Consider the following 25,018-nt stretch of genomic DNA (forward strand, 5'->3'; position numbering starts at 1 on the left):
GAGTTCAAGATCAGACTGGACAATACAACAAGACCTCATCTCAAAAAACAAAAAAAGAGCAAAGTATTTCCTAAGTTCTGCCATGAGAAAGCTTGTCAGGAAGTGGTAATAGAAAGTAAATATACTATTTTTTGTACAAGAAAGAAAAATAATACAATTCACATTACATGTACTTGAAGGTAGACTGGAAGGATGTAAAAATATATCTTCTGGAGAGTACTAGTGGTCTTGAGTTGGGGAACACTGGAGCTAGATTGTCCTGGACCATTGCAGGTGTAGGAAGTAGGGTACACGGGAGAGACTTATAACCCAACCACTGTTTGAATCATTGTAGTTTTTGTATATGTGAATTATATTCTATTTTAAAAATCTATACAGAGCCCCTGTGGAAAAGTTTGGTGGTTCTTCCATAAGTTCAATGTAGAATTACAGTCAGGGATTTAGCTCAATGGTCCCACCACCTGCCTTGCAAGCGCAAGGTCCCAAGTTCGTTCCCCAGTACAAAAAAAAAAAAAAGTAGAATTACAGTATGACCCAGCAATTTCACACCTAGGTACTGTATATACCTACAAAAATTGAAATTAGACCAGGCATGATGGCATACACCTATAATCCCAGCACTCTGGGAGGCTGAGGCAGGAGAATCACAAGTTTGAACCCAGCCTGGGGCAACTTAGCAAAACCCTGTCTCAATATAAAAAAATTACTTTAAAAGAGTTGGGTAGGGCTGGGGATTTAGCTTAGTGGTTCTGCTGCTTGACTCGAAAGGTGAAGGACCCGAGTTCAATCCCCGGTACCAAAAAAAAAAAAAAAAAAAAGAGCTGGGGATATAGCTCAGTACAAAGGCCTGGCTCCATTCAAAAAAACTGAAAACAGGTGTTCAAACACAAGCTTGTACACAAATATGCATAACAGCACTATTCACAATAGCCAAAAGGTATAAACAACCCAAATGTCTGTTGGCTGATGAGTGGATAACGAAATGTGGAACATCTGTACAACAGAATATTATTTGACATAAAAAGGAATGAAGTGGGCCAGGGATTTAGCTCAGTGGTTCTGCCACCTGCCTCACAAGCGCAAGGTCCTGAGTTCGATCCCCAGTATCAGGAAAAAAAAAAAAGGAATGAAGTTCTTTCATGAGTGAAGTTACAACATGGATTAGCCTTAAAGACATTATGCTAAAGGAAAGCAGCCCAAGAGAAAAGGCCACATGTTATATAACTCTATTTACATGAAATGTCCAGAGCTGGCAAATCCAGTGGTTGCCAGAGATGGAAGAGACGGGGCAATGGGGAGAAACCTATTTAATAAGTCCAGGGTTGCTTTGGGGGATGATAAAAATGTTCTGTAAGGTGGGTGCAGTGGTGCACAGCTCTAATCCTTGGGAGGCTGAGGCAGGAAGATCACCATGAGCTCGAGGCCAGCCTGGGCTACATAGTGAGTTCAAGACTGGCTTGGTCTACACAGTAAGACCCTGTCTCAAAAACCAAAACCAAACCAAAACAAAAATGCTCTGTAATTAGACAGTGGTGATCATTGCACAGTACAGTGAATGTGCTAAATGTCACTTATAGTAAATTTTATATATATTTTGCCATAATAAAAAAAAGTCTTGGGGCTAGGGATATAGCTCAACGGTAGAGCACTTATCTAGCATGACCAAGGCCGTGGGTTCAATGTGCAGTACTGAAAAAAAAAATTTTTTTTGGCTGGAGCTGTAGCTCAGTGGTAGAGCACCTGCTTAGCATGTGTGAGGCCCTAGGTTTAATCCCCAAGGACCACAAAAAATATATACATACACACATATATGTGCACAAACACGCACATACCTACATCTACAAGGCAAACCGAACCCTTGAAAGTAGACTTGCTGGGTAAACACAGGAGGGATAAGGACCCATTAAGGGCTGGGGATGTAGCTCAGAGTGCAAATTTAGCATGCACCAGGCTGTGAGTTTAATGCCCTGCACCACAAACAAAATCCATTTGAAAAAGGCAAACCCTAGGCTCATGACCATCACCTCCCCACTCTGGCCACTCTGGCTGCCCACCTTGTCCGGCTGGGAGGCGTTGGGCGGCTGCTGGAAGGTGAGCAGGTGCAGGCCAGGCAGGAAGCTCTGGGTCACACAGGCCTCCAGGGATGTGACGAAGACAGGCACTGGCCCCCACCAGCCCACAGTGCCTGAGATCTGCTCCCCTCGGCAGCGGGCCTGTTCTGCGAGGACAGGGGTGGGGTGGGGTTGGGAGGTCAGTGCGGGGTGTTCTGTCGCCACCCAACCCCTCCACTGCCACTGGACACTCACCAGGCCGAGGGAGGCAGCTCTCATTGTGCACGCACCAGCCCAGAGTGCCAGGTCCCCGGGGAGGGGCTATGGGGCTGCTGAAGACCAGGCATGCCTGGCAGTCACCCAGGAGGCGGCCCAGGCCCAGGCAACTGGCAGCTGGACACTGCAAGGAGAGGCAATAGGGCTCACTGTCTGCCAGGACTCAAGGGACCCTGGGAAGGGCTGATTCGGGGTCCTGGGCACAGACCAGCAAGCTGGAGAATGGGAAATTGGAAGCAAGGAGGGAATGTGGAAGATCAAGGACAGAAGCTGGAAGATCCAAGGACAGCGGCATAAGCTCAAAAGGATCTGGCTGGAGGAAGGGGGAGGGGAGAGTTCAGAGATCTGCAGTTGGGAGGCAGGAAAGAGAATCTTGAGGGTGCAAAGAAGTCTCCTAACTGAGAGAAAGTCCTTGACCACTCAGTTTAGGCAGAGGGCAGGTCTCTGTGCTAGGGGACAAAAGGTCCAGGGCAGTCACTCACATCCCCTGAGGGGGTACCAGGGGGGGGTGCGGCTTGGCAGGCCCCCTGACACCAACTGCATTCGGGGTCTCGAGAGCAGACACTGTGGTCCGTGTACATGGAGCAATAGTCCAAGTGGTACTGCAGGGAGAAGAGGGGACAGAGGGCTACTCAGATCTGGGGCCAGCCTCCCAACTACTCACCCACTTTGGTCCTCCCAGGGAAGCCCAAATGCTCAGCACCTGAGACCCCATCCATTCCTGCCTCAGTCCCAGGAACCCTCTATGTCTTCTTCCTTCAACCAAGGGACCTCCTTCCCTCCTCTCATGGCCCTAGGGAACCCCATTCTCCTAGGGACCCCTTTCCCACCTTCTCCCTCACCTGTGGGAACCATGCTACCTCCTCCCTGGCCACCCTCGCCCTATCACCCCAGTGCTCACGTCTAGGGCAGGTGCCTGGAACACGAAGGGGGGCACCTTGTAGGCCATCAAGTCCCCACGAGGCCGGCCACTATACCCCCCAGCCACAAGCAGGACACTGCCACCAAGCACAGCTGCCACGTGTGAGTACCGGCCGCTGGGAGGTGCTGCTCGGCCTAGGAGAATACAGACGCCCCCCAACCCCAGAACATTAGATCCTCAATATCTCTCTACCTTGATGGCTCTCCTGCCAGGAAGCTACCCTGACATTTTTTTTGGTGCCAAGGATCGAACTCAGGACCTTGTGCTTGCAAGGCAGGCACCAGAACCACTGAGCTAAATCCCCAGCCCAAAACTTCATCCAGTGCAATTTTTATTTTTTGGGGGGGGGGTACTGGGGATCGAACTCAGGACCTTGCACTTTCGAGGCAGGCACAGTGTCACTGAGCTAAATCCCTGGCCCCCTACCCTGACTCTTGAGTCTCTCTGCCCAGCCTTCTTGTTGTTGCTTCAACCCCACCTGACCAAGGAAATCCTCCCAACTTTCCTGCCCTGCATTGGCTATAATCCCCTCACCTCTCCAACACCAATGAGGCCCCGACACCCCTGCCCATATCATCTTTCAGCATGATCTTGGGGTCAGAAAGACTTGAGTCCAAATCCTGAGTCTATCACTCCTTGGGTACAAACCACAGATCAGCTACTAGCCGGGCAGGAGACTCAACTTCTCTGAGTCTTTGTTCTTCTGTAGATGGAACCACCATTCCACCTGACCGCAGAGGGCTGCCTAGGTCTCACCTGTCTCTGCCTGTCCAGCACCAGCCTCCTCTCTGGTGAAGGCCCCTGCTGTTGCTCTGAAAAGCCATCCTTTCCCACTCCTAGGCCAAAGACCTGAGTGGACCTGTCCATGCCCCTGGCAGATGAGGCCCTGGCCCAGGCCCATCAGTCCTCATGACTAGCTCAACAATGTCTAGCTCACCTAGGAGGGACAGAGGCAGCTCAAGCCCAGATTCACTGTGAGGGAAGGTGGAACCCTCAGGAACCCTCGGGGAAACAAAAGAACTACTCACCCTCAGGAGTTCCTGGGGGAGCAAGCTCAGCCCCCGACACCCACTGATGGCAGCCAAGGTGGTAGAAGAAGATGCCATCTTCATAGCACTTTTCCTCCTGGTAATGGGTATGCACATTGCCGCCTGGGAAAAGAGAAAAGGGGCACAGCTGGCAAGACTGGGGGAGGTAGGGATGCCCACATGGGGAGCCTCAGCTCAGGTTCTACTTGGATCCCTGGCCGGAAGGTAGGACTGAAAACCTCCTCACCATAGACCACCATGTAGTTGCCCAGCACACTGGCTGTATGGAAGGCTCGCTCCCGTGGGCCCTGAAGCCCGTCCCGGCCCTTCAGGGTCGTCCATACACGTCGATCCACATGGAAGAGCTCAGTGGAGTTTACTCGAACAGAGAACCTACAAGAAGGGGTCAGGCAGGGGCTCAGGGGAGGCAGGGCCTCTCTCCCTCCTCTAGGCTCTTAGGGGCCATGCGACAACCCAGGGTAGAGACCAGCTATGACCCAGGTCTATGTCCCCTCCTAACTAGACACTCCTGGTAGGCAGGGCCCAGAGTAAATGGTCTCTGAGTTACCTGTATAATCTGGTAAGGAATGGATGAATGTGTGGGAATGGTAGGAAGGTAACTGAGCATGAAACTGAATAAAAAGGTATAAAAGGGTGAGTGAATGAACAAGGGAAGGAAGGAAGAAAGGAGTCTGTTACTGGGCAAAGACTTAAAGTTGCCATGGAGTTGGGCCAGCCTGGCCCTGAGGGACAGGGATGGTAGGACAGGTCACTCACCGGGCAGTGGAGGGTCGGTGTCCACCATGGACCAGCAAGGCGCGAGATGGAGCATGGAACACCATGGAGTGGCCAGTGGCAGCAGGGGGTCGCCCACCTGCAGGGATCACCTGTTCCCAGTAGCCCCTGCTAGTGCCACCAAGGTGGAAACGGAAAAGGCCAGAGGAGAAGAGGTCATGCTGGGTGCGGCCACCGGACACATAGAGCCAGATGTCGTCTACCAGGGCAGCTGCATGACCTGCCAGGCCTGGGGGTCCTGAGGAGCTGGAGGCAGCTGGTGCCAGGAGCTCCCAGTGGCCCCCACCCAGTGGGCTGAAGGCCCACACATCATTGGTGAGTGAGCCATTGGCCAACTCACCGCCCATCAGCACCAGGGAGCCAGCCCAGGCCACAGACACGTGGGAGTGACGGGCAGCCTGTGAAGAAGAGAAAAGAGACAGAGATGGAGAGGGCAACAGGTGGCGACCGAGAGAGCCACAGCCAAACATGGCAGAGAGGTGCAGAGAAGGAGGGAGATGGGCAGATGGTGGAGAGATAGAGACAGAGATGTGCAAAGAGAGAAAAGGAGAGACAGACACAGAAAGATGAGACGGGGAATAAAAACACAGGTGAGATAAAGAAACACAATAAGAGAGGGAAGAGGAGGGAAACAGAAGAGGAGAAATGACAAAGAAAAGAGAGAGAAAGAAACAGGCCCAGAGTGAGGGAGACAGAGAGATCAGGCAAGAACAAAAGACCAAGAATCAGACAGATGAATTTAAGAGAAACACAAGGGAGACACACAAAAAGGTAAAATGTAGGGGGGAAAAAGGAGCAAAAACAGGAAACCTGAGCAAACAAAGGCAAAAGTAGGGAGAGGCAGGTTCCAATATCAAACTATGGGGCTGGGGCAGGGGGTGGGACAGGAATATAGGACAATGGAGGTCACCCCCAGGGGGACCTTGGCTGGGTCTGATGAGGGGACAGAGGAGGGATCTATACCGGAGCAGGACTCAGGTCCCAGCGCTCCCAGGTGTTGGCAGAGAAGTTGTACAGGACGAGGTCACCCAGGGCCTTGTTGAGGTCCTGGCCTGTGGAGGGGTGGATAGTCTTAAGCCCCAGCCACAGGTGGCCAGGCCTCCAGACACTCCATGTTCACCCCACCTGCTCACCTCCAAAAACAGCCAGCAGTCCTGGTGGGGACAGGAAGGCACCAGCTGCCCCAATACGAGCAGAGAAGGCAGGGTCCCCAGCACTCACATTGTGCCACCAACCAGCCCCCTGGTTCTCCCACAGATGCAGGTCACAGGCACGTCCCAGGAAGCCAGGCTCACAGCGGCATGGTCCCAGAGGCTGGGGAAACAGGACATAAAGACACGGACAGAGAGACAGAGGAGGGACACACAGAGAAAAACAGCCGGAGTGAGACAGACAGGACAGAAAGGCAGGAGAGAGACATATAGGAACCCAGAGAATGGAAAAAGACAGGCAAAAGGACAGACAGAGACAAACGGGAAGGAGACAGGCAGACAGACAAAGGGGGAGAAATAGGGGACACAGAGACACAACCAAAGGAAGACCGAGAGATGGAGCAAAGAAAAAGGGAAAGACCATGAGATCAGTGTTTAGCCTGGGCAGAAAGCTTGAATTAGAGAGGTGAAGGCAGGAAGGGCTCAAAGTGAGATCCAGATCCTAAACTGGAGATGCACGGCTCAGATAAGGTCAGTGGCAACAGAACTGAAGTCATGTCAAGGGGGTCAAGGCCACACAGGGCAGCTGAGTAGGAGGGAGCTGGCTCTGGCAGTGCCCCCAGGAGAGAGTAGGGTGTGGATGAGGACAGAGCAGGAGGGGTGCCGGCAGGTGAAGGTGAGGTGAGGCTGGAGTCACAGGTGGGGTTGGGATCTGGAAGGAGAGCTGTCCCTGCAGGGGCAGTTTCAGGTAGGAACAAGGGCCCATCTCAGAGGTGGAAGTGGCAGGAGTGGTCACAGATCCAGGCCCCAAGGGGGCAAGGTTGGTCAGGGACAGCTCACCGAGGCACAGTTGCCATGGCTGCCACAGTAGGCTGAGCACTCCTGCAGGCCACAGTCAGGGCCACCCCAGCCTGGCTCACAGGCACACACTCCTGGAGGCTGGCACTGCCCATGGTTCCGGCAGCCCCCCGGGCACAGGGAAAAGTGGAAGGAGGCATTGAAGCCCAACAGGTTGTAGTTGGCATCACTGAAGAGGTGCAGCAGCATCTGTAGGCACAAGGGTGGGGCTAGACCGGAAAGGTGGCCCACCACCAGGGGACCTAGAACCCCACTGCCTTTGTCACTCCCCACTTTCATTTGTTCCTTCTCCCTGATGCCCTCTGGCTATCTCTGTCCCTCTGGTCTCTTGTTTCCCTGTGTCTCCATCCCTGTCTACTCCAGGACCCACTAGATCCTCCGCCCACAGTCCCACAGCCCGTCCCCACTAACCTTGCCCGAAGAAGCCTCAATGGGTGGCGGACGGGTGCTCCCACTCAGACTGGCAAGCAGCAGGCCTCTGGGAGAGTCACCATCATACACAAACAGGTAGTCATATGTGCATTCCGTGTCCAGGAAAAGGAAGTCCAGCAGGATCTGGTGTTGGGGACTTGGGGCTGGGAGGGAGCATGGAGAGGCCAGACTCGAATGCGGACCTTCTCCCCAGCCAGCCATGCAGCCCATTCACCCACGCCATGCCAAGTTCTGGGGATGTGGGGGTGCAAAGGTGAGTCAGGCCTGTGCCCCGCCTAAGAGGAGAGGTCAGAGCTATGGGAGCCAGAGGGACATGAGTCCAGAGAAGGAATCACAGTGTCAGCCCTGCAAGTAAGATACACGTGCCCCCATCATTCAGACGGGGAAACTAAAGCACAGAGAAGAAACACCATTTCAGTGGTCACAGATTGCACACACAGTGTTCCCGATGCCTCATTTGCACTTTCCACATGTGAGCTTCAGACATGTGCAGGCTCAGCAGAGACCTGAGACTCCCTAGACCACGCTGAACTCAGCTCCCAGGGAAAGTCACGTTTCCTCTCCCTGAACAAAGCCTTTATCCTGGAGTGTCACAGTTCCCCTCTGCCTCCATCCAAGGTCTTATGCTTGTTTACTGCAGTGGCTATAGGCATAGACTCGAGCTAGACTGCCTGGGCTCAAAACTCAGCTCTGCCACTGACAAGCTACTAGCTGTATAACCTTAAGCAAGTCACCTACCCTCTCTGACTCTGTTTCCTCATCTGTAAAGCAGAAATATAATGGTATTGCACTGGATCCAAACTTTAGGCCAGGGCTCTGTGGTGGAGCGCTCACCTAGCATACATGAAGCCCTGCATTTCATCCCCAACACCACAAAAAAGCAAACATTTTGGGCCACTTCTAGCATTTAAAAGTGCAAGCTAGTTTCCTGCCCTATGTATCTGGGAAGAACCTTAGTGACTTCCTCTACCAGAAACAAGGCAGCAAAAAAGACACTGGGATTTCTGCGATTAGGAAACAAGAATCCTGTAGCTTTCAGCTGGGCCTCACAGAATGCTCCCTACGAGAACACAGCTGTCATGCTATGAAAAGCCAAAGCCACATGGACAGGCCACATGGAGGTCTTCCAGCTGACAGCCAGCATCAACGGCCAGCTCTTCCTTAAATACCCAGCCTAGATGAGCACTCAGATGACCGTAACCCTGACTGACATCTGACTGTGACGTGAGAGGTGACAATGCCTATAAAGTGCTTAGCACAGGGCCTAGCACATCGCAGTCAGGGCTTAACACTGTCACTATTCTTGCTTTCTGCCATGTCTTGGTTCCAGAAGGTTCTTTTATTCCTACATCCTGCACTAGAGGCCCTCATGAGACTATTGCAGGCAGCTCGGGGGAGTCCTCTGGGCAGGGAAAACTAGGAGACCTGAGTTCCAGCTCTGTCCCTGAGCTGCTGGAGGACCCTGGGCCAGCCCTTCCCTGTGACCCTCAGCTTACTCATCCAGGTACTGTACTGGAGATGCTCATCTACCACTCTCCCTGGCTGTGTGATCACAGGATAGCTCCATGGGCTCTCTGTGCCTCAGTTACCTTAGCTGTAAAATGGGGATAATTTCCCCCAACCACTAAGGCTGGTGTGACTATTTACTGAGATGATGGCTCTATCCTGCTAGCCCAGAGTTAGGATCCTCAATAATGTGTCCTGCCCTGCTCTCATCCTTGTCCTCTCTCACCTCATCCTTGCCATCTTTCAGGATCTGGCCTCCAGTGGTGCCCTAACATGGGTTCCTGAGGGATTTTCCCAACTTGCTATCTGGCCCTATCTCTTCCTTGCTCCAGAGTCCTGCATGGCTCCCCACTACCCTATGAGAAAATCCAGCTCCCAAACCTCATGCTTGGATCCCAATATTTTTTTTTTTTTTTTAGTACCGGGGATGGAACTTGGGTCCTTGTGGTTTTGAGGCAGGCGGTGGAACCACTGAGCTAAATCCCCAGCCCTTGGATCCCAATCTTGTCTCACATCACCCCATTGCTTGTACCTCTGAGGAACAATGCCTTTTTTGTTTTTTCCCCCACAGTACCAGGGAATTGCTCCCAGGGCCTTTGCAGTGAGCTACATCCTCAACTCTTCTTTTTTAATTTTGAGACAGGGTTTCATTAAGTTGCTAAACTGTCCAGGCTGGGATGAACTTGCAATCCTCCTGCCTCAATCTCCCAAGGTGCTAGAATTATGAAACAAAATCAAAGAAGAACACATTTAAATGAAAATGGTGTGTGTCACTATTCCAGGCTGGACACAGGGCCTTTGCACAAGCTTCTACCTTTGTCTAGAATATATCTTCCCTTCCTACCGAAGAACTTCCCTCCTCCACCAGAAAGCCTTCCTTGATGTCCCCCAGCTGGGTTAGGAGCCCTTCGGGGGTTCCCACAGCCCATTATAACCTTTATTCCTCTGGGCTGGAGTCATCTGTGCAAAGGTCCAACTCTCCTACAGCCTAGGAGGCCCACAGGGCAGGGCCTGGGCCTGGGCCTGGGCCTAATCCCTCCCCAACATTGTCCTGCACAGGCTTGGCACTCAGCAAGGGCTCAGCAAATGCTGGACAACAGAATGAAAAAATGCATACAAGGAAGACTATGAAGCTTGCAGCTCTCCCTGGGGCTCTGACCAGAGTCCCTGGGACTGACGACACATACAGCTCCCCAGCTGTGGTCTGGGGAATGCAGAAGAACCATTCAGCTGGACCATTTGAGCAGACCTCCCAGAATCTCACCAGCCTCAACCTAACTACACAGTTCCATTTCTGGACTCACAACAAGGACATCTTTGTACAGTGCCTGCTGGAAACCAGCTCACCATCTGCCTTCCCCACGTTCCTCCCAGGGTTCAAGGTCTCCTGTTTCCACCAACCCCCACACTTATTTCCAACTGAAATCTGATCCAAACCCATCCCCTGGCCCCACCCCTGCTCCAAAGCACGAAAGACCAGGAGGTTGAGGACTACATAAAGTATGCACACGGCACAAAAGCAGTTGGATTGGTTGCTCATTTTTTAACAGATGTTGGTTCTTAGTGGCTGCAGGCACTGAGAAGGAAAGGAGACAGAGGGAGTCTTCAGGTTTCCCAGATGCCGCCTGCACCTCAACATCCAGTCACTTGGCCCCCAAGCCTCACTGGTGAAACTCCACAAACATCTTCCTAAACTCTCCACACCTCTCATCACTTTGCCTCTGCCCCAGTTCAGAGCTCATTTTCTCTTGTCTCCACTCTCCCCTCTACCCCAGGCTGAAAGCAATATCCTGCTAACGCTTAAAAATCCTGAAATCTTCCGGTGGCTCCCCTGAAGTCCCCGTGGAAAGACTTAGCATGACACTCAGGGCCTATCTCCCCCAGCTTCTGTCTCCTTCTTCATCTCTCAGTCTACTATGCAGCCAGACCAGACAAACCCACACATGGGTCCTGAGACACACAAGCCTCCTTCAAGTCTCCATAGATGCTGGTTAATTTCAAACCCAGTAAACTCCTATACATGTTTCAGAACCCTGCTGAGGTGGCTCCTTCTATGTAACACAGAGCAGATTCCTCCCCTTGCCCTAAGCCCACCCACCAAACCTCTGTTCCTCCTTCTGCCTTTACCCTGGAGCACTGTCTCAGTGAGCACACTAAGGGCTGAATGTCATGTCCAATTCCACCATTCCCAACCAGTTGGAGACTCTTCAAAACCAGAGAATGATTTATACTCCCCATGACATATTTCCCATTCTGTTCTTATTCCATTCTCTTCTTAACCTGACAGGAATGGCTCCCATGCTGGGTACAAGTAAACACACCCCCCCCCAAAACATGCCTTCATCCATACCCCACAAAGCAGCCAGAGCAATCAACTAAAACAAATCAGATCAAGTCCTGCCTCTGGTCAAAAATGTTCTGTAGCTCCCCGGTACCTCATATAAAGACCAAGCTTTCTGCCAAGTGAGGCCTTGTCACATCTGTGGCCTTTACCTGTGGCCTCCTACCTCTCCTTTAAGGCCAGCTCCCACATCCACTGCGCTGTGAAGCCTAGGACTTTTCCTGCCACTGCCCTTGAGCTTCTCTTCTCCCTCCCTTTGCCCTCAGGGTACAGCTCAAAATCACAAGATCTTGCGCCCCCTGTTTTCTCCCCGTGTTGAATCCTCTGCTGGTAGGTTATCTTCTGCTCTATGTTTCAGCACCCTGGGTTTCTGGCTGCTTAAAAGCATCTCATCCTCCTGGCTCCAGGCCTCTGAAAGGACTGTTCCCTTCGCCAAGAATGTCCTCTGCTGCCTCCTACCCGTGCCACTCGTCCTGCCCAGATGCAGACTAAATCACATGTTTTCTCTGGGCTTGCCCACTCCCTGGGAATGGGTTTGTCTCTCCTTTTGACTAGGAGCCCATAAAGGTAGAGCTGGGCCCTTTGCACAGCCTGTTTCCTCTTTCTGGAATGTTCCTAACTGATTTCCCTTGGTCTTTTAGGTCTCAGCTCTGACATCTTTGGAAAGCTTCTTTGCTCTCTTCCACTCTCAGGTCAAGAACTTCTGGGTTCTTCCAGCACAGATCACTCTGAGCTGTCACAGGCTGTTAATGTGTTTGTCACCCCCAATAGAATCCAACTCTGTCACCAGGGACTGGGGGGCTCTTTTGGACTTCTGCTATATCTCAGTGGCAAAAATAACACCTAGCAGATGAATGAAAGAATGCCTTTAACTAGTACTTTATACATCATATAATAATCACCATCTTACTTCTGTTTATTGAGGATTTACTATGTGCTAGGGATCAGGCATGTTAAATACATGACCTTATTTAATTCTAACAACCTAGGAGGTGAGTACTATTGTTATCATGTAAGGGAAGATGAATCTCAGTGAAAGAAAGTCACTTGCTTAATCACAAAGATGGCAGAAAGTGGAACCTAAATTTCAACCCAGGTGATTGGACTTAGAGCTACAGGTTTTGGTTGTTTTGTTCTATTTTGTGGTACTGGGGACTGAACACAGGGGCCTTCACAATGAACTACATCCCAGCCCCTTCTATTTTTATTTTGAGACAGGGTTTCCCTACCATGTTAAATTGCCCAGGCTGGGCTGGAAATTACCATCCTCCTGCCTCAGCCTCCCAGATTTCTGGGATCACAGGTGTGTGCCACCAGCTCAGAATTACTCTGAATTCCCCTCACTGTTGCTTCTGGTTTGTACCTGTCAAACTGAGTCTGCACACATCTCCCCCACCAGACTTCCAGGGTAGGGTCCAGGTTGGTTGCAACCATGGGGGTCCAGCATTTTAAGGCACAAGCCCTGGCAAGACCCCGGCTCTAGGAGAGTACTGAATGGATGAATGCACAAATGAATGAACTCGTGAATGAGTGTGTGACCCACGCGGCCCCACTCACCCTCGATAAGCCACTCGCAGTTGCCATTGACGCTGTAGTTGCCTGCGCCATCCGTCACGAAGCCTGGAGCCTCCCGTAGCACCTGCCGCTGCCCCTTGCAGTCCCCTGCCAGGGCCCGAGGAGACAGTGGCCCCAGCAAGGCCAAGGCCAGTGCCAGTGCCACGCCCAGAGTCCGGCCTAAGGCCATCGTCGACTCCCGCCTCGACCCTTAAGACGAGAAGGGCCTTAAGGACCCGTGGAGTACCCGCCACCAGCGTGAGGGCATCCAGTGCGACCTCTATAGGCGTAGCATGGCCTTGCACACCGGGGAGGTCCTGAAGACGCAGTTCCTCGGAAGGGAACGACCGCTGTTAATGGCCTTTGGGGGTCGAGGGGTGGGCCCTACAGAGCAATGGAAGGCCCTGTATGTGGGGTTGTCATGGATGCGGCCGACCCCTAGGGACCATAGGAGTCCCCTACAGACACGGGTTTCCATAAGGGGGCCGACCCCATAAACAGTGTCCAGCAGTTAAGACTCCGGCCGCTGCAGACCAAAACAGACCTTAAAGACGGATGGGTGCCCAGGGGTGACGGACTCTACCGCCCGGCAGGGTCCTCCATAGAAGGTGCGGACCAGGACGGTCCAGGCCCGGACCGTCCTGGACAGACCCCTCCAGCCGGGGGCGGGGCGCGAGCTGGTCCCGGGGGCGGAGCCTGTCTTCAAGAGCTTGGGCCCGGATCCCACAGGCACACTCCCTTTGCTCACCCACCCGTGCCTCCCTCCCGAGCCGGATGGGCCGGATCAGAGAGACTAGGTGTTTCTCGGGCCAGAGCGGCCGGGAGAAGACCCGCTGGGAGGGCCAGGGGGCGGGAGCCCAGCGGCCGCTCTGGGAGAACGCGCGGAGAGGAAGCGAGAAGTTGCAGAGCTGCAGGTCAGAGCGCCCCTGGGAGGACTGCGGAGCGACCAACCCCACCCCTTCGCAAAGGGAGGCTTCCGGAAACTTCCCCTCCCAGGTTTCCAGCCACATGCGCAGCAGCGACCTCCTCGAACAGCGGGGAGATTTACGCATGCGCAGCATTAAGCTCATAACCCAAACTCGTACGTAAAACCTGTGCTAGTGGCTGAGGAATCCAAAATGCCACTGGAGGGCGCCTCTATCGCTGACTGGGAAGGGGAAGTGGTGCAATATACAGCTCTGCTAGATGATTGGTATTTTCTGTGCTCCCAGATTCTGGGTCAATTTAAAGGTTAGGTTACTGGGCCCTTGCTTCTGGGCCAAATGCCATTTCACAGATGGACACACTGAGATTCTGAGATTGAAAATGTTCTTGCTCAACCTCGCCACTGAGCACTATCAAGATGTAAGAGAGAAAGATAAAAGAAGCTGGGGATTGGTGGCGCCTACCTGTGAGCACTCAGGAGACCGGAGGATCGCTGTGAGTTCGAGGCCAGCCTGGGCTATGTAGTGAAACCCTGTCTCAAAAAAACTAAAGTAGGGCCAGGGATTTAGCTCAGTGGTTCCGCCGCCTGCTTCGCAAATGCAAGGTCCTGAGTTCGATCCCCGATACCAAAAAAATTAAATAAATAAATAAATAATAAAAAGAGCCATGTTATAGATGAAAACTCAACGAATCCTCTTTATTTTGGCAAGAAGGGAAAAATCTTTCTGCCAGGGACCCTATGGAAGGCCCCCAGAATGCAGACAGGAGCGGAGAGCATGGGTCCGGTCACAGATCCAAGGGAGGGTTTCAGAGAGACCAGCTTCACAGTATCCGTCCCGGGAGCAGTGGCTCGGGGTCGCACAGTCCTGGAGAGTCACGGTCAGGATCCCGGCGGGCGTGATGGGTGTCCGAAGTCCAGCGGGGTCAGAAGTCTCGGAGGGGGCCAGGGGGCCGAAGATCGCGGAACAGCGGGAGCCCAGAATCCGGCGCCGCTCGGGGCAGGGGCTGAGGGAGGGGACGGGGAGAGCGGCTCCCGCGGGACCGTTTGGCACAAGAGGGGTGGGGGCGGGACGCAGCGCATCCCACCTGGGCGCTGGGGGTGAGTGGGGAGGGTCGGAAGGACCTGGGAGGGCCGAGCCCTGGGGCCGGGACAGGGCTGGGGGTCCGGAGCCCAGCCGGGGCCCGGAGCGCACCCATGGGTTGGGTCGGGCAGGGATGCTCAGACTGGGGGTGCGGGGCCCCCAGTCGTGTGCATGCTGAAGTATTCGGTGAAGCCAGTGTGCAGCGCCGCCGTCGAGGGCACGAGCGGGTGGTAGGGTGGCGTCGGGCCATCCCAGCCCGGGTCGGCCGCCTTGGGGAACCGAGCGGGAGGGGGCGGAGAGGCTGCGCCCAGCTCGGCTGTGGTCACCACGCGGCCCCTCGGGGCCACCGCCGCCGCTACCGCTGTCTCCTCCACCTGCTTCCCGGCCTGGGAGGGGGGTCAGGGTCAGAGGGCGTCCAGGACCCTCGGGGGGGCGGATATGGCCCCGAAGGCCCGTCCCCCTCCCCCCAAGGACCCAACCACCCCAAGAATGGTCACACGTGTCAGTCAGGGCAGGGGCAGATCGGGGGACGCCTGGGCAGCGGAGCCAGGTACTCAAGAGGCGGCGTCGGGGTGCGCCAGGCGAACTCCGGCGGCGGCCGGGGAGCGGGGGGAGAACCGCGGAAGGCGGGCGGCGGGGGCACAGCGCGTGGCGTCGGCGGGGGCGTGCGCAGTAGCGCCAGGACCCAGTCCGGCAAGGTGGGCGCGGGGGCCAGGGGACGGTCTCGGCGTGGCGTCGGGGCGCGGGGCGTGCGGAAGGCAGGGGGAGGGCTGAGGCGGCCGGGCGCCGGGGGCGGCGGCGGCGGCGGCGGGGCCGGGAGCGGGGTCAGGTACTCCAGGGGCGGCGCCAGCAGCTCCTCAGGCGCCGGGGTCGCAGGGCTTACGGAGGAGGTGGGCGGGGGGATGGAGAAGAGCTCCGTGAAGTTGGGCACCGAGTCGCTGATGAACGTCACGTTCCCATAGACGTGCTGCGGGAAGGCCTTGTCCGCCGATTGGCTGCCACCGGGTCCCGGAGTACCGGCAGAGGCGATCTGCGACGTGCGGACGTGGTACGGGAAGTTCTTGTTGGCCGCTGATGGGCGAGTCATGATCTGGGGCAGGGGTCAGGCACAGGTTGGAGAAGCCTGGCGCACCCCGAAGCTTCTCCTTGAGTACCTGGCTCCTTTCCCTGGCTGTTTCCACAAATTCCAGCACCTCAAGAGTACCCTCTGTTTAGCAGTGTTAGGGTGCTTGCCTGTAATTTCCTAGCTCTCTAGGAAGCTGAGGCAGGAGGATTGCAAGTTGGAGCCCACCCTCAGCAATTTAGCAACTTAGTGAGACCTTGTCTCAAACTATGTTTTCAGAGGGGCTGGGAATGAGGGGTTGGAGAGCAGCACAGTGGGAAGGCCCCTGGGTTCAGTCCCCAGTACCACACACACACAGACACACACACCAAGTGTTACCTCCACTTGACATCGCTCCCCCTACACTTCCCTGCTGCCACTCAAACTGGATTAGGTGCCTCCTCTGGGCTGTGGCTGTGCCCTGGGTTCTGACCTTTCCCATCAACACACCTCTTACTACTCTGCCTATCAGAGTCCTGATCACAGACTAGTTAAGATCCTCATCACATGCTGTTCATTGTGATAGCCACTACCACAAGTGGCTTAAATTTAATAAAAATTAAACTAAAATTTTAGTTTCTCAGCCACACTACCCTACCCACATTCATGTGCTTATTTGACACCATACTGGGAGGTACAGATTATAGAATGTTTTCATAAACACAGAAAGTTCAATTAGACAGCAGTGAATAGTCTAGAATGTTAGCTCTCTGAAGGCAGGAACTTGACCCTCCTGTTCCCTGTTGAATCTCCAGTACATTTTGCACTGAGCAGCACTAGGCTTCTCCCACCCCCTTCAATAGTGTACTGGGCATTGAACCTAAGGGCTTTGCACTGAGCTACATCCCCAGCACATTTTTTAGTTTTTATTTGGGGATAAGGTCTTGTTAAATTGCTAAACCACCCAGGCTGGGCTTGAACTTAAGATCCTTTTGCCTCAGCCTCTCAGAGTGCTGGGATTACATGTGTGGGCCACCATGACAGCCTGTGCTGGCATTTTTAGGAAGGAAGCTGGCTGAAGGGCACTTCATTTGGGTTGAGCCTGCATCACACCTCTTGGCTCCATCTCTCACTGAGCATGGGATCTGGGGCACGTTGACTAAACCTCCTGAGCCTCACTGGCCACCAAAAGGGATTGCAATGACTGTTTGGAAAGATGAGAGGGTAGAAATGAAAACCACTGGTGCAGAGCCTGGCTGGCACCTGGTGGGTTCTCAGTGTTTCTCCCCTTTCTATCCCTTTCCGACTTCTTGCAGATTTTCAAGATGTACTGGCCAGGGAAGGTGATTGAATCTGTACCATAGCCAGGCTCTGAGGTGGTGGGTGGCACCTGCCTTGGGCTCCTTCCTTGGACTTCTGGTTACTTTCCCTGCAATGGGCACATTCTGGTTCCCTGGAGTTAGGATCTGGGGCCCTCGGTGATGCCTATTTCCCTTTCTGGCTCCCACTTATGTTGCACCTAGTGGTAGACCAGAGAAGGATGCAGTTCAACATGCCTGCCCTGCTACCAAAGGCCATGGAGCCCTGGCAGGTCACTGGCCCTCTCTGGGCCTTAGCTTCCCCTCTCTTTGTACACTGCTATCCATCCTGTGCTGGGGCTGCTCTGAAAATTGAAAAAGAGCAGGGGTAAATGCATATGAATATTCCTAGCAAGAAACACACTATTTCAAGACAGAAGCCCAGAGAACAGTGGATGGATGGGTGGATGAATGCACAGATGGATGCATGGATGAATGAACTGTCCCCAGGAAGGTCAGACAGGATGGGAACCAAGGTAAAGAACAGATTTGATGCTGAGATCCTCCTGATACCCAGGTCTGGACAACACTTCAGATCTAAGCCACCAGGAGCCACAGACTGCTCCATCCCAACAGCTTCTTCCTGAACAACGATCTATGATGGGAGAGTCGGGGGTAGGGCTTGAGGAGGGCAGTGGGGTTACAGAGGGAAATGTGAGAATCTGGGGACACAGAGTCAGGAATGGAAATAGGGATGGAGGCAGAGAAAGAGGATGGGGTTGTGGGAAGAGGCCAGAACATAAGGTGGGAGAGAAGAATAGAAGAATAGAAAAGTTGGACCGGGCATTTAGCTCAGTGGTTCCGGCACTTGCCTCATAAGCGCAAGGTCCCAAGTTCGATCCCCGGTACCAAAAAAAAAAAAAAAGAAAATGTGGTCTAGCAGCCTATCTGTATGCTATATGTATCTTGTCCCCCTTTACATACACACACTGGAGATTGAACTTACAGTCTCACATGCTAGGCAAGTCCAGTAAGTACCTTCCGAGTGATTAAGGGGTAAATGGTTAAGGGGAGATGGGTCAAGAGCTCAGAAAAGGATGTTCAGGCAGTTGAAGAATAGGAGCCCTGTGCATCTTCTGCCCTTCAGTTTCCCACCCCACCAGACACCTGTCCTTACCAGGAACACACCATGGGCATACAAATGAATCCCCAGCTGGATGCCATTGACAATCTTCTCCCGGGCCCACTTGGGGATCCCGAAATTGGCAATCAGGGCCATGACAGGGACCGCAAAAAACCTGCACAGGAGATATTGGGTGGATAGAAACTGCCTCTGGCTCCATCTCGTTCCACACCCCCACCTCCCTTGCCATGCACACGGCCCCAAACAGGTCCCAAACTGAAGCCAGAGGTTGAAAGGGGACAGGAATCTCACTGGACTGGGAAATTCTAGGGAGTAAGGACTAAGTTGAATTTAACTGGGCTCTACTATACCCCAAATCCTGGCATCTCATAGAAAATCAATTGATATTTGATGACAGAATTAACAAATAACAATTAAGGAATTATTGCATCCCAGCCCTCTTTTTAAGCCATACATATTCACTTAACTCACAGTGAGTCTATGATGGAGGTAGAATTTTCATCCCCAAGAACAGATGACAACACCAAGGCAGAGGTTAATGGACTTACCTGAGTTGGCAGAATTTATAAGCTTTATAGCCCCATATATTTCCCTATGCATGCTCAAGAAAACCCTTTGCCAGAGATACTACTGACAGCCTTATTTTGTGGACAAGCAACCTAACAGGTACTCTGTGAAAGTAGTTTTTTTCCAGGGGTGGGGATGGAAGCCAGGGCCTTTATTCATGCTACACAAGCACTCTACCACTGACCTATATTATCACCTGTTTTGGGTTTTTGTTTGTTTGGTTTGGTTTGGTTTTTTTGAGACAAGATATTGCTTTGTAGTTCAGGCTGGCCTTGAACTCACTATGTAGCCCAGGCTGGCCTCTATCTTGTGGCAATCCTCCTGCCTCAGCCTCCTGAGTACTGGGATTACAGGCATGCACTACCATACCCAGCTCTTGTTTCGTTTTGTTTTTGAGACAGTGAGTTGCTATGTAGCCTTTCTATGTTGCCCTGAAATTCATGATCCTCCTGCCTCAGCCTCCCAAGTAGCTATGGTTACAAGTATGAATCACTGTTCCCAGTTTAAAAATAATTTTTTGCCAGGTCAGGAGGCTGAGATAGGAGGATCACCACAAGTTCAAGGGTAACCTGGGCTACATAATGAGTTCAAGGCCAGTCTGGACTAGATAGTGAGACCCTGTCTCAAAAAAATAATTTTTTTGCAGTACTGGAAATTGAACCCAGGATTTTCACACTGAGCTACATCTCTAGTCCCCTTTTATTTATTTTATTTTATTTTATTTTGAGACAGACAGTCTTTCTTGCTAAATTGCCTAAGCTGGGCTTGAACTTGTGATCCTCTTGCCTCGGTCTCCTAGAGTACTGCGATTACATGCATGTGCCACCATGCCCTGGCTCTGAAAATAATTATTTATTCTCTCTTTTTTTTTTTTGCCTTGAGAGAATAATTTTTTTAAGGTGGGGAAGTGGTAGATTCTGAGTGACAACTACCTGACTTGAAAGCTTGAAAGCTTGTCTTCCCTATGGAGAAGGGTCTGAGTTGGGGGCATAGAGAGGTTGGGGGCCCACCACATCTCACCAGAGGGTGTAGGCAGCAAAGAAGGGCACGTAGAAGGGCTGCTTCTCAGGGAAGTGGCGCAGGGAGATGAGCACTGCGTAGCAGAACCACACGTAGGCTGCCACCTGCAGCCCGATGAGCCCATAGCCGGCCAGAGACTCATATGTATACAGTACCTGGCCTGGATCAAAGAACTGGACCCACAGGACAGGGTTAATCACAGCACTGGCCTGCTGCCCCAGCCCCACCACTGGGTACCCAGGGAGCAGGGTTACTGGGTCAGAACAGAAGCATCAGGGGAGTCGGGGATGGAGATAGAAAGATATAGAGGTAGAACAAGAAAGCTAGGACCAGGCCACATCAGCTATCTTGTGCCCAATGTGGGGCTAAATGCCTACCATGTGTGAGCTTTTCCATTAGCATCAACTCCACAAGGCAAGTCTTACTAGTTCCCACTTCACAGGGGAGGAAAGTGAGGCTGAGAGTGAAGGCCTTTGGCCAAAGCCATAAGGTGATATAAAGCCTCAGAAGAGTCCCTAGAGTGGGTAAGGTCCTCCTGATTTTCAGGGGAGGAAACAGGTTTGGGGGGTCATCACTCAAAGTCAGCCAGCTAAGAAGTGGGACAGCCAGAGTGGAATCCAGCTGTGTGTGACACCTGAACTTTTAAAACAGGGAGCTTAAATGTTACAGACAGTGAGAGGCGGAGGGAAGAGGAAAAAAGCTACTCAGAGACAGACGGGAAGGCAGAAACTCAAGAGTAGGAGAGAAATCCAGGAGGACGCTAGGTGGAGAAGGGCAGCAGCAGGCAGGTCAAGGAGAAGGAAGCCACCAAAATCTGGGAACGGAGAGGCCTGGCAGGGGCTGGGGGACTCACTTTGGCCTCATAGATGAGCAGCACCACGTGGGTGAGGGTGTACAGGGTCATGTACACAGACAACTTCACAGAGCCTGAGTGGCTGATGCGGCCCCTGGCAGCAGCCCATGAGAGGAGACAGCAGGGGTGGGGGCCGTCAGGGAGGAGGAGGTGATCACCCCCCACACCCACCCACCCCTGCCCAGCTCCCCAGCCCAGCCACCCAAGGAGCACTCCCTGCCCGGGCACCGTGTCACCGTGAATCCCTTCCCCAGAAGGATGAGCATGAGCAGGAAGATGAGGAAGCTGGAGGAGAAGAGCAGCTTGGCTGGGGAGGAGAGAAGGGTTCAGAGATGGCTCAGAGAGAGTACAGATCTCCCGCAGCCCTCCCACAGCCCACTCCATTCTCACCCAGGATCTTCATGCTTTCGTTGCCAATGCCATCAGTGGCATATTGACCCCAGTAGATGCAGAAAAACAGGAGGCTCAAGACTGAAAGGACAATGGGCAGAGAGGGAAAGGACAGAAATTAGCTGTGGGGATCACTGTCCTCTAGCACTATGACACCGATGAAATGAACCCTACTTTGCCCCCATTAGGACTCCAGACTATCTGCTCCTACTTGCTAGATTGTGGAGTCCACTGCCCCTAGTCCCTCTGCCTCAGACCCAGGGGTCCTGGCCCAGCCTCCTCCCTCAGGCTCAGGGGTCTAGACCCCCAGTCCTCCTCCCTCAGGCCTAAGAGTCCAGGCCCCAGCCACTCATCCCCTAGGACCCAGGGGTCTAGGCCTCAGCCCTCCTCCCTCAGACCTAGGCATCTGGGTTCCAAGTCTCTCCTCCCATAGAACTCAAAAGCTGGGTAACTCTAAACCTCACCCTCCACTCCTGCTGCAGCCATGAACATTTTGTAAGTTGTGTGGAGCAACTGACGACCTTTCAGCAAATCTAGGAAGGCATCATAAAAAGGCTGTTCACAGACAGAAGGGAGGGCAGCACATTTCCTAAGCTTGCACCCACATACCTCATACCCCCCACTATATGCTGGACTCACATCCAAAGTAACAGGAGAGGAAGAAGATGAGGATGAAGATGAGGAGGAAGGTCACATCTGTCTCCAGGATCCCTAAGATTTGGTGGAAAGAAGAAGTAGTTCATTGAGTGGGTGTCCTCACCAAGCTCCAGTTGAGACACTGGCAGTAGCTCACCAGGTATCTGCTCACCAAACTCATCAGCTGAGAAGTGTCGTGTCCAGAAGGACTTGCCATTGGTGAGGACCATCTCATATTCCAGCTGCAGCCCATCTCCCTGTGGGGAGTGTGGAGGCCTAAGGAGCACCCTAGGCAGGCAAGGGGGTCCACAGAAAGGCAGAGGAGAAGGACCAGGGGGCCACCCCAGCCACTTACCCCACACTTGCTGAGTGCAATGTACCACCACCTTTCACGCACAGAGCGGAAGCTTCTACCACTGGAGCAGCTCAGGTAACGGGTTCCCTCCTCTGACACCACCTAGGGAAGAGCCAGGAGAAGGCTGAAGTCTGTCCTCCATGCTGCCAGGCCCTTGACCTTCAGCGCCTGCCTGCTCCCCCGCACCTGACAGCCTGACCAGGCATACTGGGTGGTGAGGTTGATGACCTGGTTGTTCTCTGGCCTGATCACTGACTCCTTGGCCAGGCAGTCCTAGGGAAAGCAGAGACAGGATCACTCCCTGGCCATCAAGGACCTTCTGTTCCCCTCCCCATACACCCTCTTCACAACCCTCACCTTGTCCCCTGCTTTGTACACAGCTGGCCACTGTGATGGGTCATCAAAATAGAGAAGGATGTTCTGACAGCACTTGGCCTGCAGACTCAGAGATTTGGGGGTTTGAGGGAGTGTAGGGGGCTGGAGTAGCCCTTGCCTTGAGAGGCCAAAGGAGTAAGTATCCAGCCTCACCTTGGACAGTGGTTGGGGGAGACTCACCTCAGGGTAACGGAAGCGGAAGTCCAGTCGGCCGTAATCCGAGAGGAAACAAAATCTTGTCAGGAACACCCAGTCCTGGCAAAGGGGCCCGGTCAGACCCTCTTCCAAGTCCTTTGAGAACCCTCTTGGACTTCAGAGTCCTTCAACTTTCTTCCCTACCCTCAGATACTTGGCTTTTGGCTTCCCAAATACCTCAAAGGAGACCAAGTCACTTCCAAAATTCTTTCTAGGTCCCCTTGCCGTGGGTCTAGGACTCCTGCCATCCTGATTATTTCCCCGAGATGCACGCTACCACCACTATCTCCACCCCCAGTTAACCTTCCCTCCTCTCAAACACGCCTGCCTCCATTTTCCAGGAACCAAGAGAAAAGCCCTGGAGAGCCAGGTGCCCATCTTGGCCACCTTCGGTCTCAGCCACCTTCCCACCCGAATTCACCCAGTTATACACACACACACCTCCACCCCACCCCACCCCACCCCACCCGCGGCGGTCCCAGAGACCATCCTGAGCTGGGGAATCTTCCAAACCGCCCCCCTCAGCCCTGAGCGAGAGTGTATTGAACTCGGGCTCTCCGCGGAGCGAAGAAGAGTGCTGTCCCTTCAGCACCACCTCGGCCTCGCCCCTCCTTCCCGCCCCACTCTCCCAACCTGCCCCTCTCCTCGCCCAGCTCTGACCTCCACGTCCCTAATACAGCCCCCAGAGCCCCGACCCTGGCCCGGCACCCCCCCACCCCCGCCCTGGCCCATTCGGCAGTGGCTCCCAGGTCCGCCAGGAGGGTGACAGGGGGCGGGGCGGCACCTGTCCCCTGTAGTCCCCTGGGCCCGGTGGGCCGCTGGGGAGGGCCGGGCGTGCTCACCTCCTTGGAGCTGAGGTTGCCCCGCACGTACTTGGCCCGGGCGCGGGGGGGCAGTGGCAGCAGCAGGAGCAGAAGCGGCGGCAGCAGGCGGCGCAGCGCGGGCGCGCACGGGGGCTCCATTCCGCAGGCTCCGGCCCCCGCCCCGCTCCGGCAACGGCTCCGACTCCGGCCCGGCGACGGAGGCGAGAGCGCGCGGGCCGGCCAGCGCGCGCCCCCGATTAAAGGGGCCGCTGGGCACAGCGTTCCCCGCCCTCTCCACCCGGATGGCCCAACCTGGTCGCTACTGTCCCCACTTGGGAGGAGACGCACCTTTCGCATCCTTTGTCACCCCGCCCCAGCTCCAGTCCTTTCCTCCGGGAGTCTTGTGGATACCTTCGGTTCTCGGTGCCCTCAACTGAACTCACATTATTTCAAACCAGGCCTTCTCTAGACTGCTGTCCCCGGGACAATTCACAACCCCCAGACCTGAGCTCTGTTCTGACAATTTAGTCCCCAAACCATTCTGATTACCCATCTCTCTGTCCTTAGCAACCCCTCTCACTTGTGTCTGCCCCTGGGTTGCCAGTGTCACAGATTCAATGCACCCTTGTGAGGCGCCTGCAGAGGCACAGAGGACAAGCCACTAGTTCTGGGTCATACAACACAGAGGTGGCGGTGGGGGAGCTTTCTGCCACAACCACCATACCCATCTGCCTGACCTATCCTGTCACTTCTTACCTGAGTGTGAAACAGGGTTGCTGTGAGAAGGAGAGGTGTGAGATATCTAGGAGCATGGACTCAAGCTGCTTGGGTTCAGATCTCACCATTGGCATTTCCCCACCACAACCCTCGTGACCAATTCATTCAGCCCAGTGATCTCCTAGTCCAGTCCACTCTGTGTTTGAATCAACCTTGTGGTTTCTCAGTGGGGAAGCAGGAGCCCTGGAAAGTCTTCAGCTTGATTTTCCTGATAAGACTCCCATCAACATTCCTAGTTTCATCCCTCACCTTCCACTGGAGAAAATGTGCAACTGTTCAAAATGGCATTTTAATATATTTATCATGGTTTTTGAAAAAGTCTCATTACATAGTCCAGGATGGCCCTGATCTCAACAAGTAGCCCAGGCTCCTCCTGCCTCCTGCCTCAGACTTCTAAGTGCTGTTATTATATAAGTGTGACACAATGCTGGGCTTTATTTTTATTATTTTAAATGACTTTATTTTGAAATAAGGACTATGTTGCCCAGACTGGCCTCAAACTCCTGGACTCAACCGATCCTCCTGTCTCAGCTTCCCTGTGCTGGGATTACAGGTGTGTACCACCATGCCTTATAGTGAGTTCAAGGCCAGCCTTAACTACATCTTGAGACCCTGTCTCAACCCCACCCAATGTAATTTTTTT

General features: G+C 53.6%; 2 protein-coding genes across 8 annotated transcripts in view; both read right to left on the minus strand.

Moving 5' to 3' along the window:
* Positions 1-13,888, minus strand: part of Megf8 (multiple EGF like domains 8) — a 41,086-nt gene extending 27,198 nt beyond the window's left edge. For 2 of the 3 annotated variants that reach the window (XM_004873014.4, XM_004873012.4), the window contains exons 1-12: positions 12,918-13,888; positions 7,493-7,656; positions 7,064-7,270; positions 6,206-6,386; positions 6,036-6,124; positions 5,055-5,470; positions 4,525-4,670; positions 4,278-4,400; positions 3,229-3,383; positions 2,810-2,929; positions 2,307-2,451; positions 2,055-2,218 (exon numbers count right to left, since the gene is read on the minus strand). In XM_004873014.4, coding sequence (XP_004873071.2) covers positions 2,055-2,218; positions 2,307-2,451; positions 2,810-2,929; positions 3,229-3,383; positions 4,278-4,400; positions 4,525-4,670; positions 5,055-5,470; positions 6,036-6,124; positions 6,206-6,386; positions 7,064-7,270; positions 7,493-7,656; positions 12,918-13,104 — 2,097 coding nt within the window. In that variant the 5' untranslated portion in view covers positions 13,105-13,888. The remainder of the gene's footprint in view (positions 1-2,054; positions 2,219-2,306; positions 2,452-2,809; positions 2,930-3,228; positions 3,384-4,277; positions 4,401-4,524; positions 4,671-5,054; positions 5,471-6,035; positions 6,125-6,205; positions 6,387-7,063; positions 7,271-7,492; positions 7,657-12,917) is intronic. The other variant, XM_004873013.4, reaches the window with a different exon arrangement.
* A 619-nt stretch (positions 13,889-14,507) lies between these two features.
* On the minus strand, positions 14,508-23,826 carry Tmem145 (transmembrane protein 145). Of its 5 annotated transcripts, none has more exons than XM_021250960.2 (15): positions 23,638-23,826; positions 22,781-22,855; positions 22,583-22,660; positions 22,412-22,498; positions 22,226-22,327; positions 22,043-22,127; positions 21,874-21,945; positions 21,699-21,767; positions 21,235-21,315; positions 21,073-21,151; positions 20,845-20,938; positions 20,147-20,164; positions 19,992-20,064; positions 15,804-16,010; positions 14,508-15,306 (listed from the first exon to the last, which is right to left on the minus strand). In XM_021250960.2, exons 1-15 carry the CDS (start codon positions 23,755-23,757, stop codon positions 14,576-14,578), a joined length of 1,971 nt encoding a protein of 656 aa, XP_021106619.1. In that variant the 5' UTR covers positions 23,758-23,826; the 3' UTR covers positions 14,508-14,575. The 5 variants fall into 5 exon arrangements, with proteins under 5 accessions (XP_021106619.1, XP_004873075.2, XP_021106618.1 ...); XM_004873018.4 differs by adding an exon at positions 18,438-18,558 and having other exon boundaries at positions 19,992-20,164; XM_021250959.2 differs by lacking the exons at positions 19,992-20,064; positions 20,147-20,164 and adding an exon at positions 18,438-18,558.
* Between the last annotated feature and the right edge of the window lie 1,192 nt (positions 23,827-25,018).

The sequence above is a fragment of the Heterocephalus glaber genome, unplaced genomic scaffold, assembly GCF_053883595.1.
Source record: "Heterocephalus glaber isolate CG9 unplaced genomic scaffold, H.glaber_assembly_v1.0 deba00001744, whole genome shotgun sequence".
NCBI lineage: Eukaryota > Metazoa > Chordata > Mammalia > Rodentia > Bathyergidae > Heterocephalus > Heterocephalus glaber.

Excerpts from the sequence above, each read along its gene's own strand:
- Tmem145 (XM_021250959.2), bottom strand. The coding sequence starts at position 23,757 with ATGGAGCCCCCGTGCGCGCCCGCGCTGCGCCGCCTGCTGCCGCCGCTT. Across the intron at positions 22,328-22,411 it reads ATGCCTGGTCAGGCTGTCAG|GTGGTGTCAGAGGAGGGAAC; the intron begins GTGCGGGGGAGC and ends GCTCTTCCCTAG. Across the intron at positions 22,128-22,225 it reads TTGCACTCAGCAAGTGTGGG|GGAGATGGGCTGCAGCTGGA; the intron begins GTAAGTGGCTGG and ends CACTCCCCACAG.